At 35.9% G+C, this 19,622-nt stretch overlaps 3 protein-coding genes across 3 annotated transcripts; 2 read left to right on the forward strand and 1 right to left on the reverse strand.

Annotated features, from left to right (window-relative positions):
- The first annotated feature begins 628 nt into the window (after nucleotides 1–628).
- On the forward strand, nucleotides 629–1,445 carry LOC133860171 (cell wall / vacuolar inhibitor of fructosidase 1-like). The gene has a single exon (XM_062295852.1). It carries the CDS (start codon nucleotides 666–668, stop codon nucleotides 1,161–1,163), a length of 498 nt encoding a protein of 165 aa, XP_062151836.1. The 5' UTR covers nucleotides 629–665; the 3' UTR covers nucleotides 1,164–1,445.
- Nucleotides 1,446–14,577: 13,132 nt separating this feature from the next.
- LOC133858830 (cell wall / vacuolar inhibitor of fructosidase 1-like) lies at nucleotides 14,578–15,354 on the forward strand. The gene has a single exon (XM_062294286.1). It carries the CDS (start codon nucleotides 14,626–14,628, stop codon nucleotides 15,187–15,189), a length of 564 nt encoding a protein of 187 aa, XP_062150270.1. The 5' UTR covers nucleotides 14,578–14,625; the 3' UTR covers nucleotides 15,190–15,354.
- Nucleotides 15,355–15,994: 640 nt separating this feature from the next.
- LOC133879700 (uncharacterized) lies at nucleotides 15,995–19,622 on the reverse strand. Its single transcript, XM_062318404.1, has 4 exons — nucleotides 19,355–19,622; nucleotides 17,957–18,879; nucleotides 16,789–16,939; nucleotides 15,995–16,660 (listed from the first exon to the last, which is right to left on the reverse strand). The coding sequence occupies exons 2-4, from the start codon at nucleotides 18,501–18,503 to the stop codon at nucleotides 16,600–16,602; spliced, it is 759 nt and encodes a 252-aa protein (XP_062174388.1). The 5' UTR covers nucleotides 18,504–18,879; nucleotides 19,355–19,622; the 3' UTR covers nucleotides 15,995–16,599.

Genomic DNA, 19,622 nt, shown 5'->3' on the forward strand with positions numbered 1-19,622 from the left:
TTTTTCAATTAATACTCCGTTTGTTTCGGCGTAAAATATTTTTAAAAAAATTCTTTCAGCATTTTTTCGGTGTTTGAAGGAATGAAAATAATGGTCAACGAAAATCATTTTCAGTTTGAATGTAAAAGCTTCCTTAATTTTTTGATCATAAAAACCCCTTTAATTTCTAGATTTAAACTTTTTATTATTGCACGCATGTTTGTGGGAATCCGCCACTGTCGGCCATTTTTAGAGCTATTTTTAGTGTTTTTTTGAGGTTTTTTTAATATTGTATTTTTTTTTTTTATAAAAGTAGAAGAGAGAAATCAAGTTGTAGTTTTTCTTTATTAAAAGATGAATGCTAGAACTCCTTCTAGTATCTTTATAGGGTCATTTGATACTGACATAACACCGTATTTTTTAATAAAAACAGGAAAAATAAATCAAACTGTAGTTTTTTTTTTTTTAATTAAAAACAGAGTGCCATATTAGCATAGAAGAACCCTAAAAATACACTAAAATGAGCTTTAGTATTTCTCTTATTAAAAATAAGACGTGCCTTGTCAGTATAAAATGACTAAGAAGGACACCTCTAGCATTTCTCTAACTTGTATATATATTTAAGGATTCTCATGTGGGGATTGTTCAATATCTTTTCCTAGTTCTGTCTTCAATAATCATCACCGATGAAACTTTTGATGCTCATCATCCTTCTTGTTCATGTTGCGGCAACCCTGCCGACGGATGGCAATAATTTGATTGAGCAAACATGCAGGCGGACACCCTTTTACGATGTTTGCATCTCTTCTCTTAAATCGAAGCCTCGAAGCTCTGGAGCAGACGTCACAGGGCTAGCCCTCACAATGGTTGACGTGCTCAAGACCAAGGCAACCGAAACTCTCAACCATATTAAGGCTCTTCTTCACGGTAGCCCAAAACTAAAGCGGTCGTTAAGGTCTTGCGCCGACAGCTACAAAGCTATTATAGAGGGAGATGTCCCGGAAGCCATTGAAGCTTTGAAGAAAGGCAATCCTAAATTTGCTGAACAGGGTGCAAATGATGCTGCCGACGAGGCCACTTCATGTGAAGGCCGTTTCTCCGGCCGTTCACCGCTGACTGATATGAACAAAGCTGTGCATGATGTCGCTGCTGTGGCTGCAGCCATTGTCAGGAATTTGCTTTAAGCAAGCAGTACTTGTTGCTTTTTATCTCTACGTACATATTCATGGATGTCATATATGCAATAATAACAGCCGGAAGAATTATGAATAGAAATGCTTTAAACATGGAAATAATCCATGGTCTAAGGAGAAGCTTTTACAGCAAATTAAATGGAAAATGAAGATTTGACTTATTTCTAAAGATAAATTCAAGAAGACCCGCGGGAATGGTGTTCTTCGTAGTGTTTGGAGTATAAATGGGATTTTGTTTTAATTTAACATAATATTAAAACAGAGGTTATGAGAGTTCGAATCAAAACTTGTCTTTTTCATTTATTTCAATTTTAATTGAATTTCACTTGTTAATGGAGAGATTGAGACGCTAGCTAGTGACAAGCTCTCTATGCACCAACGGCTGGCAGAAGTCACGTAGCCCACGCATGCAGATTCCATTTTGTCAGAGCATTTCTTGTATTTTACGTATAAAATACGTACATTGAAAACATGTAAGTGGCGCAAACAGCAATGTAACCAACTACATTTTCACAACAGAAACTAGGCCTCAAAAATCATTGCAAAAGTGGATGCTCATACAAGATGGATATGATTAATAAGCATCATCCGGCCGATCTTCTCTACTATTTCTACCCCCTCTTTTCCTCTGAAAAGATGGAAGTTTTGATGCTCATTTTTTATTATATAATGTAAATTATGTAATAAACATATGATTCATCATTTATATTAATAAGATAACAATACTTATTTTATATGATTAGTAACTAAGTATGATCTAATCATGTAAATTATATAATAAGATCTAACAATTCATATAAATATGGAATAAAAATTCATCTGTGATATAATTAAGTGTGTGTGTGTGTTTGTGTGTGTATATATATATATATATATATATATATATATATATATATATATATATATATATATATATATATATATATATATATATATATATATATATATATAATGTTATAACTATAAATTATAGTCATATAATGTCACATAATTCCTAAATTCTTACACATAAACATACAATTCATAGTAATGTAAACTATAAAGTAAAGATCGATTAGGAACTAGTGGTAACTGGATCACTTTACCATAAAAGATCGGTATTTCTTTTTTCGAGCCGAGTTAAGCTAAATTTTTAATTTTTAAAACTCGTCATATGAGCTCCAACTCAACTTGAGCTCGTGATAAATGAGCTCGAGAGCGGCTCGAGCTCGTGATAAAAAAGTTCGAGTTCAGCTCGAGCTCGTGATAAATTTAAGGGTTAAATGCATTCTTGCCCCCTGTGGTTTGCAAACTTTATTTTTTGCCCATTCAGTTTTACTTTTTATCATAGGTGGTACCTGTGCTATGGGAAAAGATGCAAATGATACCTCCGTCTATTTTTCCATCCAAAACTAACAGAAATCAACGTCAGCGCCACGTGGTACCATTCAAAATACGACACGTGGCCATAATATATTTTTTTTAATTTTAAGGCTTTTTTTAAAAAAAAAAAAAAAAAAAAAATTCAGCCACCCCCAAGCCAAATGGGGGTGGTTCGGCCACCCTCAAGGGCAAAACGGGAACCCAAAAAATGTGAGGGTTTTGCCTTAACAAATGGGGATGGTTCGGCCACCCTCAAGGGCAAAACGGAAACCCAAAAAATGTGAGGGTTTTGCCTTGGGGGTGGCCAAATCACCCTTGTAAGCCACGGGGGTGGTTCGGCCACCCCAAGTGCAAAACGAGAAGCAAAATATGTGAGGGTTTTGCCTTGGGGGTGGCCGAACCACCCCTAGGCCAAATGGGGTGGCTGGCCACCCTCTTGTGACCCAAAAGGGGTGGCAAAGCCACCCTACAATTTTTTTTTTAAAAAAAAGGTGTGGCCACGTGTTGCATTTTGAATGGTGTCACGTGGCATTGACGTGGATTTCTGTTAGTTTTGGATGGAAAAATAGACGGAGGTATTATTTGCATCTTTTTCCATAGCACAGGTACCACCTATAATAAAAAGTAAAACTGAAAGGACAAAAAATAAAGCTTACAAATCACAGAGGACAAGAATGCATTTAACCTTAAATTTAAATGAGTCAAGCTTGGGCATATATTACTCACCCGAAGTCAACTTGTTTACATCTATAGCCGCGCATACATTAAAGCCAATGCGTGGTCCGGCTAATAACGGATGTCAATAGTTTGATTGAGCAAAACATGCAATTAAGCAGACACCCTTTTACGATCGGAGGAATGCTACAGAGGGGACGTTCATCCGTCCCCTCTCCTCCTTTTATCATTAAACAAATCAAATTCAATAAAAAAGAAAACCAAAAACAAAGAAAAATGTACTTTTCTTTTGAATTTGATTTTTTTAATGTTAAAAGGAGGAGAGGGGACGGATGAACGTCCCCTCTGTAGCATTCCTCTTACGATCGATGTTTGCATTTCTTCTCTTAATTAATCAGACCCTCGAAGCTCCGGTGTGTGCAGATGTCAAAGGGCTAGCACTCATGATGGATGGTTGATGCAATCAATGCCGAGGAGGTACATTCATGGGCTTCTTCAGGGGAGCCCAAAACCTGACGTTCAGCATGAGCCCTTAAGTTCTTGTGCTGACAGGTACAAAACTGTTGTAATTAATGCTGATCATTATTAATTACCACTAATCGTTTAGTAACTCTGCATATTATATAGTGCAGTTGTGTAATAGTTCTTTAACAGGACTGTACGTGAAATCTTTAAGGATTAACTTTATTTAAGGGTATTGAATTTTTATTATTTTTGAAAGAAGGTACTTTAATTTCAAAACTCTCAATTTATGGTATTTATTTTTTAAAAAGTCTCAATTAGGGGTTTTTCGTTAAGATTTTCCGTTAAATCTTATCAAAATTTCCAAAATACCCATCATTTTGTTTAAGAATAATAATAATAAAAAATTGCTAGGATTTAGTAGGTATTGGTTAGAATTTAACGGAATTTGTAAAAAAACCTATGCCTGAATCTTTAAAATTTGTTATAATTTTTTTTTTTTTTTTTAAAAATAAACACATGGGTATTTTGGGAATTTTGATAAGATTTAACGGAAAATCCTAACGGAGGACCCCTAATTGAGACTTTCCGAAAGTGGATATCCTAAATTAAGACGTTTTGAAGTTTAGGTACATTCTTTAAAAAATGGTGAAAGTTCGGTACCCTTAAGTGAAGTTTTCTTAATTTAAATGAAATACGAAATAAATTGTGAAAGGTTCGAACTTAGGACATTCTGATATCATGTTAAATCACCACTTGTTTCAAAAATTTAATCACTTTATGTTTCTTAGTGACACTGTGACAAGAAGATATATTAACCTTTTTTTACTACAGAAAATTAATCAACATTATAAAATAAGAGGATTGAATACCGCTTCCATATTAGTTAGGGATTTCTTTATTTTCTACGGATATCTCACGATGCCATATATATATATATATATATATATATATATATATATATATATATATAACAAAGAGCATTTGGTTAATTTCAATGAAAATATTGAATGATGTGATTAGGATCATGGACGGTAGCCAACTTTATACCCTGACTCAATGCCATTCCTTTTGCCCTTCAATCAGTAAAATTAATGTTAGACATCGGGGGTGTTTGGTAAAAAAAATTTGAGTTGGATTTTTTATTTTTTTTAGTAATAGTAAGAAGTGATTGATGTGATATAAAGTATAAAAAATTTTTATGGAAAAGTGAAAAAATTTCGTATTATAGTAATTTTTTTTTATTTGAATAGTAATAAAAAATTATTGATGTGATATAATAAATGAAAAAAGTTAGAATGTTTTGAAGTTGATTATTTTTAGAAAAAGTGAAAATAAAGGAGGGGAATAGAGTGTTTGTCACCGAACACCCTCATTATGTCAAAAAAATAATATAAAGCAAAAATCAAAACTGGTCCTAAGGTGGGCTACAAATAGCTCTCTTTAAAAAATTATTTGCCCCACAAAAAATGGTATGCAAAGGGTTACATAAAATATATAATTTTTTTTTTTTTTTTTAATCTAGGATATAATGGAGCCTATAAATCCTCCATTATTTAGTTGTGTTTTGTAATTTCCTCATCCATCTTCATGTTATGCTCACCAAATTAACTCAAAATACACATAATTTCATTAAATTGCTCAACAACAGGTCTAACATCAACCATTCTATAATTCATAAATTTAGAGGCAAAAGAACTCCTTACTTGTAGCATCTTCTAAAAGATACTTAGCCTCGAGTGCATCCCAAACATCTTTGGTCGTTGGTTTGTTTTGGTACATGTTGAACAGAGAATCCACCATAGCATTGCAGATGTGGCCTTTGCAAATGTAGTCATCCTGCTCCCACTTTATCCTTGCCCGAGTCTCGGCAATGGTCTCATTTTCATATGGTACAAGTTTGGGAGTTGTAAGCATATGGGTCACCCAGACTCACCCTGAGACCAGCAAGAAGAAAGTGTATCTTCTTATGTCATTTCTTGAATGAGGTTCTATCAAACTTTTCGAGTTTGATAAAGTCTGTAGCAAATTCTTTCAAAGATTGTGGTGCCATTGATGCATGAATAATTTCTTAAGATTGTTAGAAAAATAATAGAAGCAGAAAATTGAACTTGCACGTGTCTCCACCAGAAATGGTATACAAAGGACTACAACAAATATTTATTTAGGATACAATGGAGCCCATAAATTATCTTTTGTTTAGTTTTTCACAAATGAAACGAAACCTGAATATTGAAATTTAAAGTAGATAGGATGTTAGAGAGAAATAAAAGAAGAGAGAATTTTTGGTGTGTAAAAACTAGATTGCAGTAGACTATTTATAGTGTTAAAAATAACAGTTAATTATGTCTGTTCATTGACAATTACTAAGTTTCGAAATTAACTATTAATTCAACAGTCACTAACTGCTATTCTAACAGTAATAATCTGCCAACAGTTATAAATTGCTAATTCAACAGTAATAAAATACTTTTTTAACAGACACTTAATTATGACTGTTAGATTAAATTATGATCAACGATTATTTAATTATAACCGTTAAATCGTAATGGTTAGTAACGATCATTTAATCACAATTGTTAGATCAAAATTAATTTGATCTTACACTTCACTTTACTAATAGTCTAGTAAATCCAACCGTTAGATCTACCATATAAGCATCTTATGGTCTGTATCAAATCATTAGCTCTAATGATTGTGTCAAGTGCACCATCAAAGCGATAATAACGCCATATAGCCCACTGCAACGCACCCGAGCATGCGCTTCCGGTGCTACACTGTACTAGAGTATACACACCAACCCAAGCATTACTTTAAAATAAATGTTTAAGTGGGTTGGGCTTTTTAAATGCTAATTTGACTTTCTCTTTTTTTAATGGAGGAATCTCTTCATTCAATACTCTTTAATGCCTTCAATTTAAAAACATTTCCAAACCACTATATATATTAATTTTGAAAATTCTTTAACACATTATAGGTTCCTAAGAAAACTAGTAGTAACTTCCCTTCAACTTTTTCTCAATTTAAGAAACTAAACCACTTTTTATTTCCATATCTAAATGCACCCTACAATAGCTTCTCTTACCATTTTCCAATATCATTTAAATATTCTTTAAATTAAATGCTAGTAAAAAGAGAAATGAAAGAGAAATTATTTAAATATTGTTTCAAATAAATGTTAAAGGAATAAGAAATGAAAAGTTTTTACATTAAAATAATATTAATAGAACAAATTTTGGTTCCCTAGATCTAGGGTGTAACTTTTGGTTCCCTTAGTGTTTCCTTAGTTTAGGAAATTAACAACAGGGGAATCTGATTCAATGGATTTTTTAGGAGTTTCACTATATCCAGGGAAGGAAATGAGATTTAGGGAAGTTGCTGGTAGTGTTCTAAGGGATGAAGTACTACTTAAAGCATCGAATAAGAAATTGATCAGAGTTCACCTAGTTTCAAAATTCAAAACTAATTTACAAATCCTTATATATGAAATTCCCAACAATATTGATTGGCCAGATTGATTAACTCAGCTGTACGTATTATGTAATATGGATCAGCCTCTCAACACAAAGATTTACAAGAAAAATGATGTTATTGTGGATTTCACACTTTTCATGTGACTTTGGCTTCACCAAAAGCAGCTAGCCTTCACACCTTTTTTGGAGTTTCATTAAAAATGGAATCGAAGGCAATGATGGCTGTAAGATTAAAAGGTTGACTTCTATATGGCTCATATTTCTTGTTTATATTGTCCTTCCAATCATTTTCCCTACTATCAAGCAACACAACCACTTTGATAGACCAAACATGTAAGCATACACTGTTATGAACCTTAAAGATTTAAGGTTAATAACTACTGAATATAACTTGAAAACAAAGATAGTTTTGACTCTTAAAGGGGTCAATCCCTCCATCCACTCCAACACGTGGTTAAGAGGAATATTCAAAGTGATAATCTCGATGATAAAATACCACCAGCAACTGCTGGGTTTAAATACACATAACGCTCATGCCTTCTACTAGCAACTGACTCACTAAGCCACTACTAACAACATAAAGAACATGGCCCATGACATAACCATGTTTGACCCACTAAGTTATCTAGAAATCGTAACATAGGCATCTCTACATTACACTATCCACACAGGCCTAGCTGGTAGCCTAGTGTTATCAAGCCCACTCACACACTCCCTTACAATCGGGTCCACTAACCCATTATCTCCACAAGCTCTATTATCTCTCTCGAAACTTCTGCATCTTTTTCCATCTCTTCCGCAAAGCTTTCTTTCACAAATCCTGCCTCCTTCCTTGCTTGATCTGATCTTTGACCAAGTGTCCTTCATGAGTCCGGAAGGCAGTTTTAGGTAAATGATTGGGTTTCATCCTTATTTGATGGTACTCGGATCATCGCCCCATGTAGCTCGTCTAACAACTCATCAATGTTAGGAATAGGATACTTATCTTTAATTGTGTCATGGTTGAGAGCTCAGTAGCTACACATATACGCCAACTCCCATCCTCCTTCCTTACCAACACTACGGGGGAAGAATATGGGCTTTGGCTCGGCCTAATAACCCCCGAGGTGAGCATCTCTCCCACTAGCCTTTCAATTTCTTCTTTTTGATAGTAGGAGTAACGATAGGGCCGGACACAAGTTGGCTTGGCCCCTTCTTGGAGGATGATTTGATGGTCATGGCTTTGGGAAGGGGGAAGCCCTTTTGGTTCCTTGAAGATCCCACTGAACTCTTCAACCAATTCCTGTATTGCTAGATGCAATATTGTCTTGTGCTTGGTTGGTTTTTCCCCAATCATTTGGAGCCAAATTCCCTTGCAATTGGTTCCATTGGCCTTTGGTATGGTTACCCCATCATCTAGCATGTTCTTAGATGGAATGAGCCCCTGTAACTGAATTCCCTTTGATGAAGAGTGAATTTCATGGTAAGAGCTACAAAATCCCATAGGATAGGACCAAGAGTTCTCAACCAATCGATTCCCAACACCAAGTCACACTCCCCTAAAGTTAGTAGATGAAGTTTTGGTTAAAAGAATGACCTTGGAGATAAAATATGACTGTTGGACAGCAACATTGGCAAGGGAGAGTAGCCCCATCGGCTACCATAACTGTCAATTTATCCCCCTTGTGGACTAATAAGTTGGCCTTCCTTGCTACATTGTGATCCATAAAACTATGGGTGCTCCCGGTGTCAATCAAAACCACCACCACCACTTGAGACCCAATTTTACCCTCATGGTCTGAGGTGCTGGAGCCCTTGCCAAAGCATGTAAAGAGATGCCTAACAACTCACCTTCCACCACTTCATCATCACTTTCATCCCCCGGAAGTGTCTCCTTTGCATTTTCCTCAATTCTAGGATGTTCTTCTATTCCCATCCTTTCCAACAAATAGATTTTAGGCCTATTACAGCTGCCCCGATTGATAGCGCTCATCACAGAAATAACACAACCCTTTTTCCCTTCGTTCCTGCATTTGGTTAGGGGAGATCCTCCTAACAGGGATATTTGGCCTTCGGGGATAGTTGTTTGAATTTTTGTTGGCTGGTTGGGTGGTATGATTATGTTGGGGGTTACGGTTTTCTATGGAAATGGGTGGAGATGCTGTTTTGGAGTAGAAATTAGGGGTTGGAAGTCTAGAATAAGTGGATTTGTGGGTTTGGTAATTTGAGCTAGACGACCAAATGTTTACCTTTTGGTGTCGATTCCTCCTTTGCACTTCTCTTTCTGCAACTGGGCAAGCCCAAATGGCACTGATAGGCAGTTAGGTTTTAACATAGTTATCGTGATCCGAATCTCCTCCTTAAGCCCATTTAAGAATGTATGTACATGGAATTCCTCATTTAGATCAGAAATTCGGTTGGATAGCACCTCGAATTCAGATTGGTACTCCTCCATGGTGGCTGTTTGGATCAGCTTAGTAAATGCCCCAATGGGGTCATCATAAGCGGATGGAGCGAACCGTACTTTGAGTGTAACGACAAACTCTTCCCATCCTTCAGTGTGTCCCAACTCCATAAGCCAATTGTACCATATGAGAGCCTTCCCTTGCATGTGGAAAGCTGAAATGGGTACCTTTTGGTCCTCCGATGTGTTGCCATAGTTAAAATATTGTTGCGCCTTTTAAATCCAATCCATGAGATTCGTTCCATCGAACTTTGGAAAATCCAGCTTAAGAGCATGAGCATGAATTCCTCCTTCTGAAAATGGGTTGTTGGAAACCACATTCTCTCTACTTGATTCCCTTAAGGGCTGGTTTTTTGATATTTTTAGTTGCTAGTTTTCTGGAGTTTTGGGTGGCTGGTTTTCTGTGGTTTTGGCTGGCTGGTTCTGCTTGCTGATTTCTACCATGCTAGCAGATAAGTTCTCCAGCTTGTTGAGGATGTCTGTAAACATGGTAGCATGCTGTGTTACGGTGCCTTGGAGAGAAGCCACAGCTTTGGCTTGCTGAGCAGCTTGTTGGGCCCTAGTACCTTCCACCATGTCGCAGGAATGCAGCTTTGATACCACCGCTATGAACCTTAAAGATTTAAGGACAATGACTACTGAATATAACTTGAAAACAAAGATAGTTGACTCTTAAAGGGGCCAATCCCACTATTCACTCCAATACGCGGTTAAGAGGAATATTCAAAGTAATAATCTCGATGATAAAATACCACCAGTAACTGCTAGGTTTAAATACACATAAAGCTCATTCCTTCTACTAGCAACTGACTCACTAACCCACTACTAACAACATAAAGAACATGGCCCATGACATAACCACGTTTGACCCACTAAGTTATCTAGAAACCGTAACATAGGTAGCTCTACATTACACTATCCACGTAGGCCTAGCTGGTAGCATAGTGTTATCAAGCCCACTAAAACACTCCCTTACAATCCGGTCCACTAACCCATTATCTCCACAAGCTCTATTATCTCTCTCAAAGCTTCTGCATCTTTTTCCATCTCTTTTGCAAAGCTTTCTTCCGCAAATCCTACCTCCTTCCTTGCTTGGTCTGATCTCTGACCTAGTGCCCATAACATACAGTTTATCTACTACAAACTTTCAAAGAGCCCAAAAAAAAATAAAAAAAATAAAATAGACTCATGATATATAAGAAGATATATTCACAGTGAATATATCTTCTGATATATTAATTCACATGAAACACATCATATTACATAGAACTAATTGAATATTACAATTTTATTGCAAATTTATATATATATAAATTATGAGAGAATTTCATTGATATATTTAGAAGCAAGCTGATTGTTCTGCTATTACAATATCACCAATAAAACTAGAAAATTCCTCCATCCAAACTTGATCATTCGGGTGTTGGACTACCATCTTTGCTAGGCTGTGAGCGGCAAACTTTGCTTCTCTTCTAATATGACTTACTTGCCAACTTTGCAAATTATTCTGAAAAATTCTTCTTGAGTCTTCGGTCAATTAACCTAATTTTCTATAGTTTTTTCTTTTAGTATTAAAGGCATGTACTATTTGTAATGCATCTCCATTCTAACATTAAATGTTGCAATCCCAGTTCTCAACTAAATAACGCACCCTTTAGTACTGCTAGAGCCTCTGCCATTGTAGGATCCATAATGAAAGGCTTGGAAGAACATATGTTTGCTAATACTAAACTTTCATGATGTCTAACTATTATGCCAATGCCTATTCTCTTTTTAACTGTCTACTACCACATCCCAATTGACTCTTAGAGTACTCACAATGGATTAGCCATTTCCTACTTTTAGCCAAAATAGCTAAGCAAATGCTTAAAAGCCTCTTCCATCCGATTAACCATCCAAAATGCGAAATGCATTTTTCATTGATTTGTGAATAGCGTCATGCCACACACTGTTCACCGATGCATCCATTTCTTTATTCGTTTCTCTCTCTTCCTCTCATTTTCTCTTTCTCTTTTTGTTTCGTCCACAATGTCACTAATCAAAACTCTAACGAAATTGCAAAGAGAGAGAGAGGACTTCCCAGATGCGGAGGATGTGCATCAAACTTTAGATATATATAAGCAGAACTTAGAAGTAGAAGCCCTTCAATCTCAAAACCTTTCTCATCCATTCCAAGCCACTAATGATACATACTTGAAGAATTATGCAGGTAAAAGCATGTTTCTCATGTTTGCCTTCACCACTCAATGTCGCACCAATTCAGTCCTGTTCTTTGCCATGAGATTTGTGAATGAGTTCTAGCTTTGTTTCCTTTTGAGTAAAATTTGTAGATCTGGGCTTTTTGTTGTTTAATTTTTTTTTCTTTTTGATTTTCTCGGAAAAAGTTTGGTCTTTTGGGAAATTTGGAAAATTGTACAAAAGCATTTCACTATTTTTATCAACAAACGCATCTGTTGTTTGGTTTGTTGTGATGATTAGGTGATTTTGGTGATAAAACAATTACGTAATAATTTTTTTTTAAAAAAAATAATAGTAAAACAATTATCTGGTGGCTTTGAAATCAAGGCAGCCATTTGGCTATGACCCTTACCACATGTACTAATAAAGTATTTAACAAAAAAAAAAAAAAAAGTTTAACTTTGGCCCTGTTTTGGTAATTGGAACTCTTGTTAATGCACAATTGTATTCTACTTGGTGGAGGAGAGCTAAGTGCCTCAACATAAACTAACGAGATAAAGGGATAAAGAGTCTCCTTGTTTAATTCCTCTAGTAGGTATAATGTGCCCATAAAGTTGACCATTGATGATAAAGTATAGTACTAATACATGTCATAACCAAATGTATTCATCTTGAATCAAAACCAAGCTTTCTCATGATACCCTCCAAAAAAACCTCATTCAACCATGTCATATGCCTTGCTCATGTCAAGTTTTAGAGCCATATAATCCCCATTTCCCCACATACTAGTATGCACAGGGGCAAAGCTTCATATGCAACTAGTATGTTATGAGTGATGAATCTACCTAGTATAAATGCACTTTTGTTTTGTGATATAAGATGTGGTAGCACTAACTTAAGTCTATTAGCTAACACTTTGAAGATAATCTTATAAAGTACATTACACAAATTGATTGGTCTAAGCTCCACACTTTGATGGGTTGTTGACTTTTGAAATAAGGGCAATATGAGATGGGGCAGTACGATGCATATGTCTGACTAGTAGGGAAGTCTATTCTAAAAACATTTTGATAAGAACCCGAGGCTTTTATCACTCAATATTCAAATAAAATGAATAAATTGATTACTTTGTGGAGATACGTATCTCACACATGACCTCACACATTTAATGATGATTTTGAAAAGTATGAGAATGGAAGAAGGACTATCAAAAGGATGCATATCATGTCGCACTTTCAAATATGCCTAATTTTAATAGTTTGGAGATCCTGACATTTGCAATATTCTTAAATGAAAGAGATCACAACTTATTTCGGAAAGAAACTATTATATCATTAGGAAAATAAAATTAGCATGAAAATCAGCATACTACCTAATAATGAGAATATTAAGATAATAATATCACATTATTACTGTAACGATCTAGAAAAAAGCACTAGTTATATCTGTGTTATCACTCTAAAATGACTAGTCAATTTGAAGCTTTCCTAAAATCTTTTATAAAGCTCATATTTACCTAGTAACTAGGCAATGTGAGAATTAACACTCATGACTATTTCTTATAAACCACTCACTCTATGTAAGCTATTTATCTCTTTTCAATATGGGACCCGGGTGATACAAACTCCTCCTCTTAAACCCCTGACGTCCACTTCAAGGCCAGGTCATACGATGCTCCAGTACAATATGACTTAACGTTACTATGTGGCTTTGATATTATTTGTAATGACCCAGAAAAAAAAAAAATAATAATAATAATCATTAGGCACATCTGCGATATCATCCCAAAAGAACTAGTCGATTTGAAGCTTTCATAGAATCTTTTATAAAGCCTAATTCCACCTAATAACTAGGTAATATGAGACTTAGAAATCATGACTATCTCTTATAAATTACTCACTCTATGTAAACTATTTATCTATTCTAATATGAGATCCGGGTATTACAATTTTCCAAATTAAATGAAGATTATTTGGTTTCCAAACGAAATTCCAGCTTAGATAATAGGGAGACGTGTTAATGGCAGAAAGCAAAAGTTACCAAGCACGCCGCAATGGTAGCCGTTTGCTGTTTGTAGTCGTAAAGGCAAAAAATAAAATAAATAAAATAAAAATGGCGCTGATGTGGACATAGATTGTAAGTCTGTGACACAGAAAAAGTTAAAAATGAAAATTTTGGTACATCCAAATTGATTTAACATAGAATAATTTAATCACTAAAAAAAAATAAAAAAGAAAAAAGAAAAAAAGAAAAAAAGAAAAAAGAAGAAGAAGAAAACAGAATAATTTTTGAGGTATAGAAAGAGTTTGAGAAAGCGACAATTAAGTTATGTAGGAAATTTCCTTAATCGTATTGTAGCGGAAAGGATCAGACGGGTTCACAAAAACTCACGAGAAAGAGAAACCAGTTTAGTCCAAAGACACTTGTGAAAAGACTACACCTAATTAAAGATTGTTTCTTTTCTTTTCTTTTCTCCAGAATTAGAATTGCTGCCATTTTTCAAAACTAAATACCACAAATCTAGGGGCTTAAGAAGGGCAGGCGACCACAGAATTATGAATATCCCCGACATATTTCACCTAATTCTGTTAACTCGTAATAATGAAAAAAGTAATCCTAAACGTCCTTTTTGGATACTCTTTACGTCACAAGTTTAATGATAATTTTAAAAGTTTAACGTTATTACAGTGGAAACGCATGTCCGTGTTCATACTTGCAAAACATGGCAAAAGAAACAAACCCATTAATGACATTACTTTACCATTACTTTTATATGCAAACACACACACACACTCGGCAATATATAGGATTGCACAGAAACACCCTCCAACTCTTTCTTCTTTACGGGTCCAAACATAAAATGAGGAATCCATTCTCTCCAACCTCTATATTTCTTCTTCTTCTTCTTCTTCTTCTTCCTGTTTTTCTACCATTAACTCAATGCTCCAACATTGGGTTGGATGAAAACGAAGACTTGATAGACCAAACATGCAAGCAAACACCACATTATGATCTCTGCCTCTCGTCTTTACAGTCAAACCCTGACAGCTCCAATGCAGATGTGAAAGGCCTGGCCAAGATCATGGCTGATATTCTTCTGTCAAGTGCGACAGATGCACTGAACTACATGGAGGGGCTAATCAAGCAGGCCCCAGAACCAGAACTGGAGAGATCCTTGGCTTTTTGTGCAGAATTGTACATCCCAGTGGTGAAGTATACTCTGCCTCAGGCAATAGATGCTTTGACAAATGGTCAGTACAAGTTTGCCAGCTATGGAATATCGGATGCTGCAAAGGAGGCCGATGCATGTGAAAAGAAGTTCTCAGGCGGCTCAACCAAGTCGCCGATATCTGATAGGAACAGTCTTGTGAAGAGCCTCTCTGAAGTGACTGTAGCCATTCTCAACATACTGATGAAGGGTTAGTTCATTCTTTGTTCCTTTATAGGGCCGGATCGAATGGCTGAATATCATCCCCTCTGCAATAATTGTTTGGAGCCGAACCTTTCAGATTTCTCATTTCTTGTCTAGATAGATGTATTTGAAGGACCAGTTTCAACCATGAATTTAGTATCCTTTCCTTGTTGTATTGCCTGTTGTTTTATGGGCTAGATCGATTCATTGTGAGTAATGGGACAAGGGTTACAAGAACAAACAAACGAAACGTGGTGGGCTCTACAACAACAAATTCAAACGAAAAAAGCAATACAAAAAAAGAAACATATAGTAAGCAATAGATCCAAAAAGACCTAAGCCTTTCTAAGAACCACATGAAGCGGTAAACAAGAGCAAAAGGACTCGGTTAAGAGCTTTAAGCGGTAAAGGTAACAACTACAGTAAAGTGGTTGTTGCAGAGAAAGTACTGCTGAGAACCGAATGGAATTCTTTGATGAGAGATAAACGCCGGCTTCAAAAGTCTTCGCTAAAAATCAAATCACATAAGAGTTAGAAGACAGTAACTCAAATTTTCTCACCACTTGGAAAGATAAAGCAAAAGTAAAGTGGAGGAATAGCGTTTTGCAAGATTTCTCTGTTTCAATTCAAATTGAGAAAACCTATTTTACTTGAAATAAGAATATTCTATTCCTTGACGGGGTGTTTGAGTTGCCATCTCACTAATTTTATATGCGTTAGTGCTTGTGAATTAAACAGGAACTTACACAACTAATTTTACCCCCCAATAATCTCATCAATTTTTAACCATATAGTAAAATATACGCTTAAAACCAAATTGAACACAAGAATACAATAGGCTTAGAGCCATATAAAAAACCTCTACATTTAATAAAAAAATAGTAGAGGTTAGAAAGGCTTAGAGCCATATAAAGAGCCTCTATTTTTAATTAAAAATAGTAGAGGAGGTTAGAACTTAACAAAGTTGCTAACCAAATCCCAGCAGTAGTTATCTGGCCACGTTTCTTGCCTTACATTTTGCATCATCTACAAAACTTGTACAGTAATTTGAGTTGCCCCCAATTTTAATTTATATACACAATATGGGGGATACATTATCCGAAAGATTCAGATTCACATTCAAAAGGTCACGTATAAACAAACACGAGTAATACTAGGGACCATATTTTTATCCTTTTTTAATTCTTCTAAAGTTTATGTGACTTTTAAAATCATTATTGAATCAAAATTCAATAGTATTCCATCTCAAATTCAATGGTGATTTTAAAAGCTACATCAACTTTAGGAAGATAAAAAGAAGATAAAAAAAAAAATGGTCCCTAGCATTACTCAAACAAACACGCGCAAGGAAAAATGGTTTGCTCTTCAACATAGACTAGGCAATAGGCAATAATAGCATTCTCTTTTCAGTAACACTCCATTTTATCCCGCAACTCTTGTCAGCTTTTCCGAGAGATCTGAACCAGCAATCTGCTCTACTAAACTGCAAAGGTTCCACCATAACAAACGGTGTTTACTAGACGGCCACACAAATATACCATAAAACAACAAAATCGCAATAAGCAAAGCAAAGGAATATGGTTTTAGAGCCACTATGAATAGCAGGCATACTTGGGAGAACCAGAAGCAGAAGCAGGTTCATTTGGCTCACTTGCAGATGGAAATGGGTAGTACTCAATGGAAATCAAACCACCCTCTGTCGGTCCTGCTGACACAGGAGACCCCTGGAAGCTTACCGGTGAATTTCTCCTAGATGACATTCCTGAAGAATTGACAACAAAACAAAGCTAAGAAACAGAAATCTTAAAACAACTCATGCAAGGTTAAAGCAATAATAAGAAAAAAGGGGATTGGGAGGGAGGGGGGCCGCCTGCAAATATTAGAAGGCGATTCAAACTTTACTTCAAAACCCTGATTTGCTAGAATATCTACCGTGTCCAAAGTGAAAAACAATTACACATACAAACGTTAGCCAACAAAACCCAGGACAATAGCTCGCAAGGGTTAGCTTGAATGGTTGCTCGTTTGTGTAATACCATGAGATCGGCTGCTCAAGTCTCCTCATTTACCTGATACACGGTTCTTGCGGGCAGGGTCATGTATCCGGGGTTTAACTGACATGGATGGGTCCCAAAAGGGCTCTGCCTTTAAGGGGTTCGTTGTCTAAAAAAAAAAAAACGAGGACAATAAATATATTCGGGGCACATTTTGACGTCCCATAAAAATAGGATTATCCAATTTTTTATCGACGTAAATTTTTAGGTAAGTCCATCATCTTGTTGAGGCCATTTTTGAAATGGCAGCAATTGAAACACCTAATAATATAAACTCAATTCAATGGGATGTCATAAGATCATAAAAACTCCCATGCCATTAATTTCAGTGGCGTCTCTGTATTTTTCAATGGCGCTGTTCAGGATTATATATTTTGCCTTCGAACATTTATATTTAAGTGAATCCATTGAAGATTCATGGAGCAAGGGCCATTTAAGTATAAACACATAGCATCTGGAAGTGCTAGGCTCCTAGCTCACTAAACAGCAGTCGAGAGGAGGAAAAAAAGAGATATTTAATTAAGAAACAAGGTATGTTTCACAGTTCACATAAACATAAGGATTGAAACAATCAAAATCATGAGAAAGTTCTATCCACATAGCAATCTAATTTGCTTGGTCGAAGCTAAGCCATCCATTTGCACAGATAACAAGGCAAGCAGCCAACAAGAACCCAATGCTAAATACAAGGTAAATCAACTTCAGGTTCAATTAGAAAATATTACCTTGAAAGATTATCACAAGAAAGAAGAGAATTGTCATCACCATGGCAAATATACTGCTGCCTTTAGGAGATGACTTAGCAGCTTTCATCTTCTTCAAAGCTTTCATTCGCTCAACCCTTGCACGCTTCAACATGGCAAGTTCAGATATCTCTTTAATTAGCTTCTGGTCAGCCGCATCCAAAGATGGACCTCTCGGAGGTCTGGGAGGTTTTGGAGCCTTTTTATTGCTCGTCTTTTTACGTTTCTCCTTCAATGGTGTTTTCTCCACATAATCTACAGTTTCTTCGCCCTCCAATATCTTGTTATTCACCATCTTCACTTTCTCAGGAGAAACCCCATTGGAGTTTGGCACATTGTCACATAAACTTAACCCATCTTCACTCTTGGCTGACCCATCAACAAACCCACTATGAATCTTCCCAAGAAATGTCCTTGCCTGCTTTATAGCACTCAACACAGGTAATTTGCTCGAATCTTCTTCACTAACTGCTTCCCCACTTTCGAGATCAGTTTCAATATCTCTCTCTCTTGGGGTCATATGATCCATAACAAAACCACAAGCCCAATCTAATTGTTCCCTTGCCCCCACACTCCAAATGATAAAATCCACAATATTTCCAGAACACGACCAAATCTTCCTATATTTGAAGTCAACCCATAACACAGATTACCTCTTCACTATATATCAACCTTCAGTGGGAAAAGTGATCACACATACACCTACCTTCATTAAGTAAACATCACTTTCCAATTTTAAGTCACAATTAAGGCCAAGAAATCTTCAATAATTGCAGTTTAACTTATTTTACAAGACCTGCCCGCCTTTCGCTAATAATCAACCAAAAATAACAATTCCACCAAGTCCTTTCGTCACGTATTCTAGAAAACACAATAGCAACAATATCCCAACAATGAACAGAACCCTGCAATTATTGATGCAACAGAAAAACATCAATCAACTATCACCTAAAAAAAAAGTTTAATCACAAAATTCCAAAAGCACTACCCGTGAAATCTTCATGAAGAGAAATAAAAAGGGCAAGGAAAAAAAGAAAAAGAAAAAGTAAAATAAACAATGTGGCTTCAAAATACCAAAAAGGCACCAATCCAATCTTAAAAACCAAGTCATATAACCAATCTGAAAAACCTTGAATACAAAGCAAAGAACAAAGTTCGGACGTAACAAAATTCCTCGTAAAACAACTGGAGAAAAAAAAAACCTACATAATCAATCAAATCCACAAAATATAGCGGATTGAGAAACCCATCAGAGCCCTTATATAGTTGCAATGCATCAATACATAACTAATATTCCACACAAATCGAAACCCAGAATACAAAACAAATAAATCAAACAAATAAGAAGCATTTTAAAAAATGAAATGAAAAAGCAGGTACCTTCAATGGAAAGCGTAGATACCCCAGATCCGATGCTGGGCAAAAGGCCACCGTGGAAACCGGAAGCGGGGTATCCGATGCTGGGCAAAAGGCCACCGTTGAAACCGGAAGCCTTGCAGAGAGAAAGAAAGAGAGAGAGAGAGAGAGAGATGAGAGGATGACACGAGGGGTTTAGGAAGAGAGCCGGGAAAGTCCTCTAGACTTTCATTTTAAGGATTTAAGATTTTAGTCTTTCTTTATTTTGTCTTTGCGTCACATATTTCATCAA

Source organism: Alnus glutinosa, chromosome 1 (assembly GCF_958979055.1).
Source record: "Alnus glutinosa chromosome 1, dhAlnGlut1.1, whole genome shotgun sequence".
In the NCBI taxonomy this organism is placed as follows: Eukaryota; Viridiplantae; Streptophyta; class Magnoliopsida; order Fagales; family Betulaceae; genus Alnus; species Alnus glutinosa.

Excerpts from the sequence above, each read along its gene's own strand:
- LOC133858830 (XM_062294286.1), top strand. The coding sequence starts at position 14,626 with ATGAGGAATCCATTCTCTCCAACCTCTATATTTCTTCTTCTTCTTCTT.
- LOC133879700 (XM_062318404.1), bottom strand. The coding sequence starts at position 18,503 with ATGGATCATATGACCCCAAGAGAGAGAGATATTGAAACTGATCTCGAA. Across the intron at positions 16,940-17,956 it reads TCTTGTGATAATCTTTCAAG|GAATGTCATCTAGGAGAAAT; the intron begins GTAATATTTTCT and ends TCAATTCTTCAG. Across the intron at positions 16,661-16,788 it reads TCTGCTTCTGGTTCTCCCAA|TTTAGTAGAGCAGATTGCTG; the intron begins GTATGCCTGCTA and ends GAACCTTTGCAG.
- LOC133860171 (XM_062295852.1), top strand. The coding sequence starts at position 666 with ATGAAACTTTTGATGCTCATCATCCTTCTTGTTCATGTTGCGGCAACC.